The 17,581-nt window shown below is 45.6% G+C and overlaps 1 protein-coding gene across 2 annotated transcripts in view; it reads left to right on the top strand.

Moving 5' to 3' along the window:
- Window positions 1–17,581, top strand: part of STK39 (serine/threonine kinase 39) — a 511,018-nt gene that overhangs the window by 161,236 nt on the left and 332,201 nt on the right. For both annotated transcript variants that reach the window (XM_075318852.1, XM_075318853.1), the window contains exons 7-10: window positions 3,046–3,147; window positions 7,207–7,340; window positions 11,898–11,946; window positions 12,057–12,122. In XM_075318852.1, the coding sequence (XP_075174967.1) occupies window positions 3,046–3,147; window positions 7,207–7,340; window positions 11,898–11,946; window positions 12,057–12,122 (351 nt within the window). The remainder of the gene's footprint in view (window positions 1–3,045; window positions 3,148–7,206; window positions 7,341–11,897; window positions 11,947–12,056; window positions 12,123–17,581) is intronic.

The following is a 17,581-nucleotide window of genomic DNA, read 5'->3' as shown; positions in this document are numbered from 1 at the left end:
AGTGCAAACAATGCCAGAAATGACAATTTTGTATAGATTTAAACCAGTTTGAGATGTAGCAATTCAAAATTCCATAGATTTCATAGGCACCAATGGAGGTAGCTGCAAGCTGAACACATAGCCGTTAATGTCTAAACTGCTGGCAACAAAAGTGAGTACACCCCATCCCCTAAGTGATAATGATCAAATTGTGCCCAAAGTTTCAATATTTTTTACTGGCCACCATTATTTTAAAGCTCTGCCTTAACTTTCTTGGGTATGGAGTTCACTAGAGCTTCACAGGAGCCGCTGGATCATCTTCCATCCTCCATGATGACATCACGGGGCGGTGGATGTTAGAGACCTTGCGCTTCTCCACCTTCCTATTGAGGAGGCTGCACAGATCAATAAGGATTAGGTCTGGAGACGCTTGTCCAGTTCAACATCTTTACCCTCAGTTCCTTTAGCAAATCAGTGGTCGTCTTGGAGGTGTGTTTGGGGTCATTATCATGTTGGAGTACTGCCCTGCAGCACAGTTTCCGAAGGCAGGGGATCATGCTCTGCTTCAGTATATCACAATACATGTTGACATTCATAGTTTCCTCAATGAACTGTAGCCCCCACAGATGGCAGCACTCATGCAACCCCAAACCATGACACTCCACCACCATGTTTAACTGTAGGCTGGACATACTTGTCTTTGTACTCCTCAGCTGGTTGCCATCACACATACTTGACACCACCTAAACCAAACAAATTTATCTTGGTCTCCTCAGTAATCAATGATTTTAAGGCCTCGCCACACTCAACGAGATTGCTAACGAGATTGTTGCTGAGTCACAGTTTCTGTGACGCAGCAGCGATCTTGCCAGCGATCTTGTTATGTGTGACACCTACCAGCGATAAGGCCCCTGCTGTGAGATTGCTAGTCGTTGCCGAATGGTCCAGACGATTTTCTTCAAAGGCGATGTCCTGCTGGGCAGGAGGCATCGCTGTGTTTGACGCCTACCAATGACCTCTTAACAAGGTCCCAACGCCCACCGAGATCATTATACAAGTCGCTGATCGTTATTGCGTCGTTGGTAAGGTATGACTGTGTGACATCTCACCTGCGACCTCCCAGCAACTTACCAGCGATCCTTATCAGGTCGTATCGTTGTCGGGATCGCTGGTAAGTCGTTATGTGTGACTGGGCCTTTAGTCTGCTTGTCTTCAGCAAACTGTTTGCAGGCTTTCTTGTGCATCATCTTTAGAAGAGGTTTCCTTCTAGGATGTCAGCGATGCAGAGCAATGTGATGCAGTGTACAGCATATGGGCTGAGCCCTGACAGGCTGATTCCACACCCCTTTAACCTCTGCATCAATGCTGGCAGCCCCAGTTTATTTTGAAAAGACAACCTCTGGATAGGACGCTGAGCACGTGCACTTAACGTGTTTGGTCGACCATGGTGAGACCTCTTCTGAGTAGTTCCTGTCTTGTTAAACCTCTGTATGTTTTTGGCCACTGTGCTGCAGCTTAGTGTCAGGGTGTTGGCAATCTTCTTACAGCCTTGGCCATCTTTACGTAGAGCAACAGTTCTATTTTTCAGATCCTCAGAGAATTCTTTGCCATGAGGAGCCATGTTGAACTTCCAGTGCCCAGTATGAGAGAGTGTGTGAGATAACACCAAATGTAACACACTTGCCCCCATTCACACCTGAGACCGTGTAACACTAATGAGTCACATGACACCAGGGAGGAAAAATAGTTAATTGGCCAAAATTTGAGCATTTTCACTTAGGAGTGTACTTAATTTTCATGCCAGTAGTTTAGACATTAATGACTGTGTGTTCAGTTATTTAGGGGGCACCAAATTTACACTGTTATACGAACTATACACTGATTACATTGTATCAGAGTGTCTGATCTTCAGTGTTGTCCTATGAAAAGGTATAATAAATATTTACAAAAATGTAAAGGTTGTGTATATGTATATAAACTATCTAGCACTCTGTCAAAAATGGATGATATCTGAGTACTGTTCGATATTTTTATTTATTTATTTATTTTTTTCATGGACCCATAGACTTAAGGCCACTTTACACGCTGCAATCTCGCTAGCGAGATTGCTAGCGAGCGTACCCGCCCTGTTGGTTGCGTGTCACGGGCAAATCGCTGCCTGTGGCGCACAACATCGTTAGGACCCGTCACACGTATTTACCTGCCTAGCGACGTCGCTGTGGCCGGCGAACCGCCTCCTTTCTAAGGGGGGTGGTTCTTTCGGCGTCAGCGGCGTCACTAAGCGGCCGCCCAATGGAAGAAGTGGGGCGGAGATGAGCGGGATGAACATCCCGCCCACCTCCTTCCTTCCTCATAGCGGGCGACCGCAGGTAAGGAGATGTTCCTCGTTCCTGCGGTGTCACACGTAGCGATGTGTGCTGCTGCAGGAACGACTAACTTCCAGCGTCCTGCAACAGCAACGATATTTGGGAAATGGACAGTGTGTCAACGATCAACGATAAGGTGTGTAATTTTGATCGTTAACGGTCGTTCGTGCGTTTCACACGCAACGACTTCGCTAACGAGGCCGGATTTGCGTCACGAATTCCGTGACCCCAACGACATCTCATTAGCGATGTCGTTGCATGTAAAGCGGCCTTAAGACCCATAGACGCTTGGATCAACAGATGATGAGACCGCAATTTTGCAATGAACACTTGGTTTGTCCCCCCCAAAAAAATGGATATGTGACCAGCACCACAGACTATCATTGGTACCGATTCTATTAGTGAGGAAAATAGAGAGAAATCATAGGTGGAAAACCGACGTCTCATTGAGGCCTTATACAAATATCATTAAAATATAACTATATTCTAAGCAAAAAGTTAATGAAATTTCCATTGCAGTAAATGTTGATTGCTCTGGGCTGGATACATTATTTAACAGTACAAATGTGATTGCAATGTGCACCAAACCCATTATAACCATATAAAAATCATATAGAAAGCATTAAGCAAGGGAGGAATATTGGAGTGTCGGTAACCTGAGACAAATCACTAATGTCACTAATGATTTTCATTCTCTTAGGTTAGAGGTTATGACTTCAAAGCTGATATATGGAGTTTTGGAATTACAGCGATTGAACTGGCCACGGGTTCAGCTCCTTATCACAAGTATCCTCCAATGAAGGTAAAGTCCTAGACTAATGGCAGCAAATAAGTGTTATTATGGCCAAAGGATCAATCCACTGATTTCACGCAATAAAAGCATTTTTTGCATCTATTTTTAACTGAAAGTTTTAGGCTAATTAAAAGCTTCTTGTTACAATACAGTAATATCTTGACTTACGTGTTTAATTCGTTCTGTGACTGAGCTCTTAACTCAATTTTCTCTTATGTCAAATTAAATTTCCCCATTAATATTAATTGAAATGCTATTAATCTGCTCCATTCTGGTATATAGCCCCCATCCTGGTACTGTATATATGATCCCCCAACCTGGTACATGGCCACCCATCTTGGTACACTATATAGGATCCCCATCCTGCTATATGGCCTCCATCCTGATATGTATGGTCCCCCATGCTAATATATTTGATCCCCCATCCTGGTACATGGCTCCCCCATTCCTGGTACATGGCCCCCATCTTGGTACAGTACAAGAAGCAATGGGATGAAGCTATAAGGAAGGAGATTTAGATTAGACATTAGGAAACCTTTCTGACAGTGAGGGCAGTCAGAGAGTGGGATAGGCGACCGCGGGAGGTAGTGAGCTCTCCATCAATGGAAATCTTCAAGCAGAAGCTGGATAAACATAGCTGGGATAATTTAGGAAAGCCTGCACTCGCAAGGGGTTGGACCCGATGGCCCTTGGGGTCCCTTCCAACCCACCATTCTATGATTCTATATATGATCCCCATCATGGTACAAGGTCCCCATCCTGATATATATGATTCTCATCCTGATACATGGCCCCCCCACATCCTGATACATGGCCCCTATCTTGGTACAGTATATTTGATCCCCATCCTGGTACATGGCTGATATATATGGTCCCCCCTTCTAATATATATGATCCTCCACCATCCTGGTACATGGCTCCCCCATCCTGGTACATGGCCCCTCATCTTGGTACAGTATAGATGATCACCATCATGGTAGAAGGCCCCCATCCTGATATATATGGTCCCCATACTAATATATATATGATCCCCCATCCTGATACTTGGCCCCCCCACATCCTGGTACATGGCCCCCACCTTGGCACTGTGTATATGATCCTCATCCCGTTACATGGTGCCCATCCTGATTTATACTGATTTATATGGTCTCCCATGCTAATATATATGATCCTCCATTATGGTACATGGCCCCCTATCTTGGTACAGTATATATGATCTCCATCATAGTACATGGCTCCCATTCTGATATATATGTCCCCCCCTCCTAATATATATGATCGCCCATCATTGTACATGGCCCCCCCCTTCTTGGTACAGTATATATGATCCCCATCCTGGTACATGGCCCCCATGCTTATATATATTTCCCTCATCCTAATACAGATGATCTCCTATCCTGGTACATGGCTACCATCCTAATATATATGCAATTGAGCTGGACCCATGGAATAGCAGAGCTGGATATGCTGGATGACATGCGGTACAGAGAGAAACAGCAAAGCTGGATATGCTGGATGACATGCGGTACAGAGAGAAACAGCAGAGCTGGATATGCTGGATGAGATGCGGTACAGAGAGGAACAGCAGAGCTGGATATGCTGGATGACATGCGGTACAGAGAGAAACAGCAGAGCTGGATATGCTGGATGAGATGCGGTACAGAGAGGAACAGCAGAGCTGGATATGCTGGATGAGATGCGGTACAGAGAGGAACAGCAGAGCTGGATATGCTGGATGAGATGCGGTACAGAGAGGAACAGCAGAGCTGGATATGCTGGATGAGATGCGGTACAGAGAGGAACAGCAGAGCTGGATATGCTGGATGAGATGCGGTACAGAGAGGAACAGCAGAGCTGGATATGCTGGATGAGATGCGGTACAGAGAGGAACAGCAGAGCTGAATATGCTGGATGACATGCGGTACAGAGAGGAACAGCAGAGCTGGATATGCTGGATGAGCTGCGGTACATAGAGGAACAGCAGAGCTGGATATGCTGGATGACATGCGGTACAGAGAGGAACAGCAGAGCTGGATATGCTGGATGACATGCGGTACAGAGAGAAACAGCAGAGCTGGATATGCTGGATGACATGCGGTACAGAGAGAAACAGCAGAGCTGGATATGCTGGATGACATGCGGTACAGAGAGGAACAGCAGAGCTGGATATGCTGGATGAGATGCGGTACAGAGAGGAACAGCAGAGCTGGATATGCTGGATGAGATGCGGTACAGAGAGGAACAGCAGAGCTGGATATGCTGGATGAGATGCGGTACATAGAGGAACAGCAGAGCTGGATATGCTGGATGAGATGCGGTACATAGAGGAACAGCAGAGCTGGATATGCTGGATGACATGCGGTACAGAGAGGAACAGCAGAGCTGGATATGCTGGATGACATGCGGTACAGAGAGAAACAGCAGAGCTGGATATGCTGGATGACATGCGGTACAGAGAGAAACAGCAGAGCTGGATATGCTGGATGACATGCGGTACAGAGAGGAACAGCAGAGCTGGATATGCTGGATGAGATGCGGTACATAGAGGAACAGCAGAGCTGGATATGCTGGATGAGATGCGGTACAGAGAGGAACAGCAGAGCTGGATATGCTGGATGAGATGCGGTACAGAGAGGAACAGCAGAGCTGGATATGCTGGATGAGATGCGGTACAGAGAGGAACAGCAGAGCTGGATATGCTGGATGAGATGCGGTACAGAGAGGAACAGCAGAGCTGGATATGCTGGATGAGATGCGGTACAGAGAGGAACAGCAGAGCTGGATATGCTGGATGAGATGCGGTACAGAGAGGAACAGCAGAGCTGAATATGCTGGATGACATGCGGTACAGAGAGGAACAGCAGAGCTGGATATGCTGGATGAGCTGCGGTACATAGAGGAACAGCAGAGCTGGATATGCTGGATGACATGCGGTACAGAGAGGAACAGCAGAGCTGGATATGCTGGATGACATGCGGTACAGAGAGAAACAGCAGAGCTGGATATGCTGGATGACATGCGGTACAGAGAGAAACAGCAGAGCTGGATATGCTGGATGACATGCGGTACAGAGAGGAACAGCAGAGCTGGATATGCTGGATGAGATGCGGTACATAGAGGAACAGCAGAGCTGGATATGCTGGATGAGATGCGGTACAGAGAGGAACAGCAGAGCTGGATATGCTGGATGAGATGCGGTACATAGAGGAACAGCAGAGCTGGATATGCTGGATGAGATGCGGTACATAGAGGAACAGCAGAGCTGGATATGCTGGATGAGATGCGGTACAGAGAGGAACAGCAGAGCTGGATATGCTGGATGAGATGCGGTACATAGAGGAACAGCAGAGCTGGATATGCTGGATGAGATGCGGTACAGAGAGGAACAGCAGAGCTGGATATACAGGATGAAATTTTGATTAATGAAAGTAGAGCACCTTGGAAAAGCAAAAATCCAACAACAAGATTGGCAGACAGGTACCTTGATATAGCAGAACTGAGTACAGCAGATCCAAATTGGCAGACCGGCATCTTGATGAATTTCCAGTAGGATTCAGCAATAGCAGAGCCGGGCTTATCTTGTGACTAACCAGGGTGTCAGCACATATTAGCAGCGTGGGGCTGCTACTTCAATACTCAGGAGGTGAGCAGCCACTCGAGTCAGCCTTAAAAAGTCTGGGAGACTGACATCAGAGGTGTATGCCCAAGTATATAGTAACCCAATGTGCATGAAGGCAGTGATAAATGGCCTCCGGAGCAGGAAGATGCGCAGATCTGAACCAGGACTGATGAGTAACACCCTGCCTGATATTATAATGAGCATTTCATGTGAAAAGCTCTAGGTGGGATTCATAAAATGCTCATCTCATCTTCAGACTTCACTATTTTCAATGAGAATTCTACAGCCATTCTGCATTTTCAATGTTAATACACTAGCCTCATCAGGTCAAAGAGGTCTATTTATTAATATCTACACTTTGTTTTGTCCGTTATGGAGCCTATTTTGCTTTAAATTCTCCAACTGTGTTATGTTGTATCATTCTTATAAAAGTTATATCTATTCTCTAGGTTCTAATGTTAACTTTGCAAAATGACCCTCCAACTTTAGAAACTGGAGTGGAAGATAAGGAGATGATGAGGAAATATGGGAAATCTTTTAGGAAACTAATTTCACTCTGTCTCCAGAAAGACCCATCGAAGAGGTAAGTGACTGACGACACATTCACTTCTGCCCATAACGAATGCCTATCAACGACTCAAGTCAAGTTTAAAGGGTTTTTGAATGGGTTCGATGAAAACTGTAGGAGAATGAATAATGGGTCAGTGTCATGCAATGTTCGGCTTTGCACACACCTGTGGACACGGTGTTGTCGGACTCTGTTCACACCACAGAGCCTGACAAGCAACCTGAAGCTTCTGTATTGTTCAGCCTGAGCCGGGTGTCGGCTGGTTCAAGTTCACTGGTCTCCAGCTCTGCAGGAGGTAATTTCTGCAGACTGGTGATCAGGACCTAAGAGATGAGGTTGCTAATTGCCTCGTGCAGCTACCTCCTGCCTATTTAGTGATAACTGGCCTCCCAGTTATCACTGGCTCCTTATTTATTTAAAGCTTTCTTCCTGCATGTGCCGATGATAGCTTCAGTTTTACCTCCAGCAATTCCCGGTCATGGTGATTTTCCCATTTATGGTGACCTTTGTCATCGTTATTTTCCCCCCTTTTTCCGTTGTGTCCCAGTATAAATATAGTCTCTCCTTTGTGTTTTGAGTGTAGTATGTACGAGTTTCCGTTCTCCCTTGTCCGTGTCATTTTATGGGGTTTTGTCTTGGTGTTTTCTCCGGCCCGCCCCAAGGGTGCAGGAGAGGGGGAGTAAGATCAGGGCCCGGACAGGAGTTAGGGTCACACTGGGGGCTTGGACCTGGCTACCATCAAGCCTACCTCCAAGATAAGGGACAGCGTAGGGACTCTAGTCAGAGGGCCAGCCTAGGGGCCTCTGTCCCATCATTACATAACATGACAGTCAGAGTCTATACAGCGTCCATGTTGTTTGCAGTGCATCCTCTTTTTTGACCACCAATTGTGCTGCCAACAACATTTATTCTTTAGGCAGCATATAAGACACGATTAGGCTACATTTGATCAGTCGTCGGCTGATCGCTGAGATATTTTCAGAGGCCGTCGATTGGAAATTAGCTTATTTACCCTATGATGGCTGATGACAGTCCCACTCTTTTCAGAATGAAATCTGAAGAAGTCAGACTCAAGACCCCAAGTTAATAAGAAAGAGCAATTATTTGTGAGAGCAAACACTAAAAATATTCACAGCCTGAGGTATATTCGAGGAAGAGACGTTCCCATGCTTTTCTCATTGCATTCAAATAAATATTTAAACACTGAAAATCACCGTCCTCACGTGATTCCAGTTCTTCTATTCTGTATGTGATGGCGCTCCCTAATGTCAGAACTAAGGCAAGAATTATATATTCCTGCCTTTGATTGATGCTGAGAATTTTTGAATTTGTAAAGCTTTATCTACTCAGAACCAGTCCGGCGTGACTATAGATAATCCCAATACTCAATTTCCCACATGTCAGACCAGCAGGTAAGATGAGTTCAGTTGCTTAATGGGGTTATGCAACAGCAATATTTCAGCTGCCCTAGGACACTACGTTCCAAAAATTTGGCCAAAAAAATTGAACACATTGTCCCCAATTCACGCGTTATGTACATCAGTCTCATTGACGCTCCCGTGCTGGGGTAAAGCCCACTTTACACACAGAGATAAATCTTTGGCAGATCTGTGGTTGCAGTGAAATCATGGACATATTGTTCCATTTGTACACAGCCACAAACCTGGCACTGATTGTCCACAATTTCACTGCAACCACAGATCTGCCGCAGATTTATCTCTGTGTGTGACAGGGCCTTTAAGGCCGCTTTACACGCAACGACATCGCTAACGAGATGTCGTTGGGGTCACGGAATTCGTGCCGCACATCCGGCCTCGTTAGCGACGTTGTTGCGTGTGAAACGCACGAACGACCGTTAACAATCAAAATTACTTACCTTATCATTGACGCGTCGTTCTATTTCCAATTATCGTTGCTGTTGCAGGACGCATGTTGTTCGTCGTTCCTGAGGCAGCACACATCGCTACGTGTGACACCGCAGGAACGAGGAACAACACCTTACCTGCGGCCGCCCGCAATGAGGAAGGAAGGAGGTGGGTGGGATGTTCCGGCCGCTCATCTCCGCCCCTCTGTTTATATTGGGCGGCCGCTTAGTGACGTCGCTGTGACGCCGCATGAACTGGCCCCTTAGAAAGGAGACGGTTCGCCGGCCACAGCGACGTCGCTAGGCAGGTAAGTACTTGTGACCATTCTTAGCGATTTGCCCGTGACGCACAACCGACGGGGGCGGGTGCTTTCACCAGCGACATCGCTAGCGATTGTTCTCAGTGAGAGGAACAAAATTATAAACTTGTGATACCTTTTAATGGCTAACTAAAATAAAATAAAGTGATGTTACAAAGCAAGCTTTCGAGACATCTCAGGTCCCTTCATCAGGCATACTGGTGGTCAGAATGGAGACCAGAGAATCCTGACAGTGTGCAGTGTACGCTCTGTGAGGATTCACAAGTGCAGTCACATATAGTAACTGCAGACTTGTACCTTGAGGCCAGACAACCCCTTTAACATGCAGATTAACCCTATATCTGTAGGTTAATGGCGTTTGGGGACATGACAGTTGTGGCATCCAGTAATAAAGATGCTAATTTTCTCTACAACCAACTGGGCGTGTACCACAAAACATTTCTGCAGACAGTTGCTTTTTCTCCTTTGATGCTGACCAATCAAAACATAGACGTTTTGTGATATACGCCCAGTTGGCTGAAGGGAAAATTTGCACTATTATTACCAGGTGGCATTACTTTGGAACATAGGGACAAAGAAAAAAAGAAAAAATGTTCCACAATCAGCAGAACAGCAGCAATTGGAGGGAGTGCTCAATATACATTAAAAATCCAGTTGAAGCTCTTCTTTAACATCAGTGTTATGGATGATAAGTGAAATGTGTTCTTTGCAAAGAAACAAGCGTGGATGATTGATGGGAATTTAATTTTTTGTTCTGATGGATCTTTGTTGTTAGAATCTGGACCCATCTGATCCTTTTCTGATGGATCTTAGGGGTACTTTACACGCTGTGACATCGCTAGCAATTGTTAGCGATGTTGCGCGCGATAGCACCTGCCCCCGTCGTGTGTGCGATATTGTGTGATCGCTGCCGTAGCGAACATTATCGGTACGGCAGCGTCACACGCACATACCTTGACAGCGACATCGCTGTGACCGCCGAACAATCCCTCCTTCAAGGGGGAGGGACGTTCGGCGTCATAGCGACGTCACTGCCGCGTCACTAAGCGGCTGGCCAATAGAAGCGGAGGGGCAGAGATGAGCAGGAGGTAACATCCCGCCCACCTCCTTCCTCATTGCCGGTGGACGCAGGTAAGGAGATGTTCGGCGCTCCCGCGGTGTCACACATAGCGATGTGTGCTGCCGCAGGAACGACGAACAACATCGTATCGGTGGCAGCAGTGATATTAAGGGGTACTTTACACGCTGCAACATCGCTACCGATATATATCATCGGGGTCACGTCGTTAGTGACGCACATCCGGCGCTGGTAGCGACATCGCAGCGTGTAACACTAATGAGCGACAATCAACGATCGCAAAATCGGTGATCGCTGACACGTCGCTCATTTCCTTAATATCGCTGCTGCCACAGGTACAATGTTGTTTGTCGTTCCTGCTGCACCACACATCGCTATGTGTGACTTTGTGGGAGCGAAGAACATCTCCTTACCTGCGTCCACTGGCAATACGGAAGGAAGGAGGTGGGCAGGATGTTACGTCCCGCTCATCTCCGCCCCTCCGCTTCTATTGGCTGGCCGCTTAGTGGGAGGGAGGGATTGTTCGGCGGTCACAGCGACGTCGCAGAGCAGGTATGTGCGTGTGACGCTGCTGTAGTGATAATGTTCGCTACGGCAGCGATCACCACATATCGGCCGTACGACGGGGCGGGTGCTATTGGGCTCGACATCGCTAGCAAATGCTAGCGATGTCGCAGCGTGTAAAGTACCCCTTAGGAAATGAACGACGTGTCAACGATCACCGTTTTGGAACAATTTTGCGATCGTTGATCGTCACTCATTAGTGTTACACGCTGCGATGTCGTTACCGGCGCCGGATGTGCGTCACTAACGACGTGACCCCGACGATATATCGGTAGCGATGTCGCAGCATGTAAAGTACCCCTTAGTTCTTAAGGTCCTGTCACACACACAGAGATAAATCTGTGGCAGATCTGTGGCAGATCTGTGGCAGATCTGTGGCAGATCTGTGGCAGATCTGTGGCAGATCTGTGGCAGATCTGTGGCTGCAGTGAAATTGTGGACAATCAGTGCCAGGTTTGTGGCCGTGTACAAATGGAACAATATGTTCATGATTTCACTGCAACCACAGATCAGCCAAAGATTTATCTCTGTGTGTGACGGGGCCTTTAGAATCTGGACCCATCTGATCTTGTTCTGATGGATCTTAGTTGTTAGAATCTGGACCCATCTGAACCTCTTGCAGTGAAGGTTCTCTAAAGTCTTGCTGTTGTCATTTATTCCACATTTTATTACATTAATAATTTCCTTATAATTAAAATAAGTATTTTGTTTCTGATTTATTTCCTCTTTATTCTTTTTTTTTTTAGGCCCACGGCAGCTGAACTTCTAAAATGTAAATTCTTTCAAAAAGCAAAGGTACTTGTCCTGTTATATTTTGTTAGTGTAATAGTGGTGCAACGACAACATGATATTCTGCCACTGATGATATCACTAGAACTAAAGCTATCTTTTTTGCACTTTTACAGAACAGGGAATATCTCATAGAAAAGCTACTCACCAGAACACCAAATATCTCTCAGAGAGGAAAAAAGGTAAGGTATTCCCCCTCCAAATAGACAGTCTACACATGATAAACATGGCTGGGTGCCCATTTAGCGGAGCAGTGTTTGGATCTTCTGTGGAGCTGAGGTTTGGCTGTGTGCACATACTGTAGACCTTCAAGTCGAGTCTATCACAAGGGCACGAAATATCAGAAGAAATCTTTGTGTCAACATATAGCTCAGCCACATAGAGGCTATAGTTGCCGTATAACAGATCCATTCAACATGCATAGGTAGTACATATAAGCTGGGGACACTCTATACTATCTAAGTATTCTATAACCGTCATCCCGATTTAGGGACAAGTAGCAATTTCTTCTGTCTCTGGATTGATGTGAAAGATATGTCAAGATCTGCCTCCCACGTCAAGAGGATCAATGGAGGGGGCTGGTCTGGGGATCTTATAAATTGGAGCTTATAAATTGTCGAGAGTGTACACCAAATAAGTATTCAACCTATACAAAACTTTATGAATGTAGAACTACTTAGATCGAAATTAGACTTAAGCTGGACATAAACATTAGATGGCTGTCGAGTGTAGAAGCTTCTCCCGATTATGGGTGTCTCATCCTGAACGTACCTATGTTCTTTATAAGAAAGCCTCCAACAGACATGTTTGACGGTATGAGAATTTTTTTCATTGATCTTGTTTCCTGCGGTGGTTAGCTGGAGCTCGTTTACATGCAGCCGTATTCCCCTTTGCCAGGATGTGAAGACCACTGGTGGATTGGCTGATACGTTTTTTGTTTCCTACGGAGGTCATGTGGAGCTCGTTTACATGCAGCCCACTTCCCCTTTGCCAGGATGTGAAGACCACTGGTGGATTGGCTGATACGTTTTTTGTTTCCTACGGAGGTCATGTGGAGCTCGTTTCCATGCAGCCTTCTTCCCCTTTGCCAGGATCTGAAGACCACTGGTGGATTGGCTGATACGTTTATTGTTTCCTACGGAGGTTAGGTGGAGCTTGTTTCCGTTCAGCCGTCTTCCCCTTTGCCAGGATCTGAAGACCACTGGTGGATTCGCTGATACTTTTATTGATTCCTTTGGTGGTCAGCTGGTGCTCATTTCCATGCAGCCCTCTTCCCCTTTGCCAGGATCTGAAGACCACTGGTGGATTGGCTGATAAGTTTGTGTTTCCTATGGTGGTCAGCTTGAACTCATTTCTATGCAGCCCTCTTCCACTTTGCCGTGCACTGGTGGATTGGCTGATACGTTTTGTTTCCTACGGAGGTCAGCTGGAGCTCATTTCTGTGCAGCCCTCTTCCTCTTTGCCAGGATCTGAAGATCACTGGTGGATTGGCTGATAGGCTTTTGTTTCCTACGGTGGTCAGCTGGAGCTCATTTCCATGCCGTCCTTTACCCCTTTGCCAGGATCTGAAGATCACTGCTGGATTGGCTGATAAGTTTTGTTTCCTATGGAGGTCAGCTGGAGCTCGTGCAGCCCTCTTCCTCTTTGCCAGGATCTGAAGACCACTGCTAGATTGGCTGATAAGGTTTTTTTTCTTCTTCTTTTTTCATCTCTGCTGGTAGCTTATTTTTGGGAGAACAAAGCGATCGGCAATCTATCTGACATGCCAATGGACATCTCCCCTAACAGCCAATTGGCCATCCGTTACATAGAGTGTTGGCCAAACCTGTCATTATCGGCTGGTTTAGCCAACATTATTCTATTGTGTATAGGAGCCCTTAGGGGAAATTTAAAAAAAAAAAAAAATTATGTACGTGACACATTCTTGTCTAGAGGAACTAGTTTTCAAACCCTAGACAGTGTCTCCGTCGATGGCCATTGAGCCTGTTTTCCAAAATGAAGTTGTGTAAACCTTCCATCAATTCCAGTAGCAAAATCTATATTACTTATAATGTGGAAGAGTGGAGAAGGTTGAGGAATATTTTTGTAACAAAAGATCCAAACAATACAAGGACCTATGTTGATTCAAAATGACAAGTTGAGTTTTTGAAAAACCTTTTTCTATTTCAACCCAGGGTTAAAGTCACTGATGGTGGCTCCAATCCACCACTCATGACAGATGAGTAATACGTTTTTAATTCTAGGAGATCATGGGCAACCCAAGTTTGGTGTTGACAGTCTTTTTTGGCTGACCTTCATTGGTTTACCTGAATATGTACAATAAATGTATAAAAGGATGCAAATAACCTAATTGTCAAGACACAGAATATGTGGCAGAACATTTAATTTTAAATATCTCGCATTGCCGAAACTAAGTAAATACAGCTATTGGTCATCAGACACATCTTCCTTTAAAGTCTTCGGTAAAGGAGAAGAATTATGATGAGAACGGAACTGGATCATTAGAAAAATGTGTTTGTAAATTTTTTAGGGAATTTTTATAGGGATCGGGTATGTAGTACTCGGCCGCGGCCACTATACGGTTGACAGAGCTGTGATGTGCATCTCCATATCTGGTGGCGGCACTGGAAACAGCTGATCAGTGGGGATACCAGTTGTCGCTCCCTCACCGGTCAGGCATTGATGACATATCTTGAGAATAAAGCGGGCTTTACACGCTGCGACATCGCTAATGCAGAGTCGTTGGGGTCACGGAATTGGTGACGCACATCCGGCCGCATTAGCGATGCCGTTGCGTGTGACACCGATAAGCGATTTTGCATCGTTGCAAAAACGTGCAAAATCGCTAATCGGCGACATGGGGGTCCATTCTAAATAATCGTTACTGCAGCAGTAACGAAGGTGTTCCTCGTTCCTGCGGCAGCACACATCGCTGCGTGTGACGCCGCAGGAACGAGGAAGCTCCCCTTACCTGCCTCCCGGCCGCTATTCGGAAGGAAGGAGGTGGGCGGGATGTTACGTCCCGCTCATCTCCACCCCTCTGCTGCTATTGGGCGGCGGTTCAGTGACGCTTCAGTGACGTCGCTGTGACGCCGCACAGACCGCCCCCTTAGAAAGGAGGCGGTTCGCCCGTCACAGCGACGTCGCCAGACAGGTAAGTATGTGTGACGGCTGTTGTGCGGCACGGGCAGCGATTTGCCCGTGTTGCGCAACAGATGGGGGCGGGTACCCACACTAGCGATATCGGGACCGATATCGCAGTGTGTAAAGTAGCCTTAAGTCATCAATGTTAAATCCCAGACAACCCCTTTAAAGGGTAAATGTTTTTGCTGTTTTTTTTTCCCACAAGTCAATAGTACACATGAAAATAAGCAACTTTGTAAAATATATTCTCGCAAAATGTAGCTTTTTTTCTCCACCTGAACTGATATTTCATTCTCAGTTCATGGGTAAAATCTGTATTCGGTAAAGGAAAATGTTCCCATTGCTGAGATAGGAGATGACAGTTGGTGCTTATAAAGTTCTATGGAGGAAGGAGGAGCTAGAAGTAGACAAAGACATCCAGCTGTAAATTTTTCTAAAACATCAGTTCTGCATAGAACTTTATGAGCATGAACTGTCATCTCCTATCTCAGTAATGGGAAATTCTGTGTTCACTAATTGATATTGAGAATTTTGAAAATAAAAGATCAGTCCAGGAGAAGAAAGAAGCTTATTAATTTCTGAAAAAAAAATTAAATCGACTTGAAATAAAAGCAAGTATGGAATTAATTCTTCCCCAAATGTTTGGTTATGTGGTGATAGATCGTGCTTTACCAGGTTGGGTATCTTTTATGGCTGCTTGGATTTCTGTCTCAGTAATTGGGGGGGTTCAATAGAGTCTATGAGGAGAGAGACCAGACATTTGAATATATTCCTTTTTTTCAAAGAAAATGTGTTCATAAATTTTCGTAGTTGGAATCCTTAGAATTACACAATGTGGCACAGTAATTAGGGATGATCGAATACCTCAAATATTCGGCTTAGCGAATATTCGACGAATAGGTCGCCGCTGTGGAGACACGGGGCTCAGTGGGTGCTCTCGTCCGCTAGCCCGGCCGCCTTTAGAAAGACAGCGTGGCTCATGGCTCATCGCAACTGAACGCACGACCTCCTTAACCGTGGGCGGAACACTACTCAGACAACACAGGGTGAAGGAATCACAATATTAAGACTTTATTGGATCCCCAAAATATTAACGGCACATAACACATAACCAGCAAAACACACAAATGTAACAGGCAACAGAGTCTCACCCTTCCGCTGGCTCACCAGGGATTTAGAATGTGCGTGCCTCAGAGGTTCCAGGGCTATTTACTCCATTCCAGCAGCACCCCGCTTTCGGCGGGCACCCAACGAGACTGGAATAACGCCAGATTTAGGAAACTGGCTGAGGTCTGCAAAGTCTGTACCAGGTGACTGAATTGTCCCAACCTGGGTTTCCTCCTTAAGTAGTCCCTAGACCGAGTCCACAAGGTATCCTGGTTCTGATCCTCTAGCCAGCTCCTAAAAGCTTAGACTGGATCATGGAAAATCCATCAACAACTGGTGACTTAAAGAAGTCCCTTATTATAGCCATAGCCTTCCCTTTGGATATACTGTGTCCTTATCGGATTGGTTGTGCAAGATTGCCTCTCTTATTGGATGAATTTCAAGCTGCATGGATAATGTTCATTTAAATGATGTGGATAGAAAGACTGAGGATATCTACATGAAGTCAGCAAGTCACAGACTAGACAATGGCTACTAAGGTAATTTACATTAGATTAGCAATACACAACTACATTACAATGAATGCTCAGAAGGGTCTGGTAGAAACAATAGTTTAGCAAACATGAGTTAACACACAGAAGAACAATACGTCTGGCTAATGTAAGAAATTTAACCCACGAAACACATTGAAAAAGTCTGTGTCGTCACAGCCGCTATGCGAATATTCGATGCGCAATGTAAGACTATGGGAAGCCCGATTAGTTCCGAATAGTTGTTATTCGGGATTCCCATAGACTTACATTACGCATCGAATATTCCCGAATAGTCGAATAGTGGCGACTTACTCGGCAAATATTCGCGAAGCCGAATATTTGAGGTATTCGATCATCCCTCATAGTAATCTCGGAAAGCCATTGGTTTCTGTGTCGGAATATTTTTCTGCAATATTATCCTCAATTAATGAGCTATTACGTCGTCAGCCTCGGTCCTGACCTTGGAAATGTAACACAACCACTGAGATTATTACTAATGCGTGAGCCGAGAATATTACTAACCTACTACTGCTGTGTGACCTGTGTATCTTTATGTTTGAGAAAAGAATACACCAGAGAATACATGGCATGTGTTTGCGCCAAAAAGGAATAGACTCGATCTGATGGGTTTAGAGCTCACCACTTATGTATGAGCTGGAGGTCATGAAATTTAATTAAAGGGGTCTTCCGATAACAAAAATGTATCTGTGTTGCCCTGCGTTATTAGGAGGCGCAGTACCAGGGATCAGGGGCAGTCACTCCGTCCCAGGCTTAACAGGTCACTGGTGGCGGTGCGCAGTTCCGTGCCCTGGGGTGGCTCCACAATAAAAGGGGGATAGTTTAAGTGGAAAAGTTTG

The sequence above is a fragment of the Anomaloglossus baeobatrachus genome, chromosome 7 (assembly GCF_048569485.1).
Source record: "Anomaloglossus baeobatrachus isolate aAnoBae1 chromosome 7, aAnoBae1.hap1, whole genome shotgun sequence".
Lineage (NCBI taxonomy): Eukaryota > Metazoa > Chordata > Amphibia > Anura > Aromobatidae > Anomaloglossus > Anomaloglossus baeobatrachus.
This window is presented reverse-complemented; position numbering and strand designations above follow the sequence as displayed.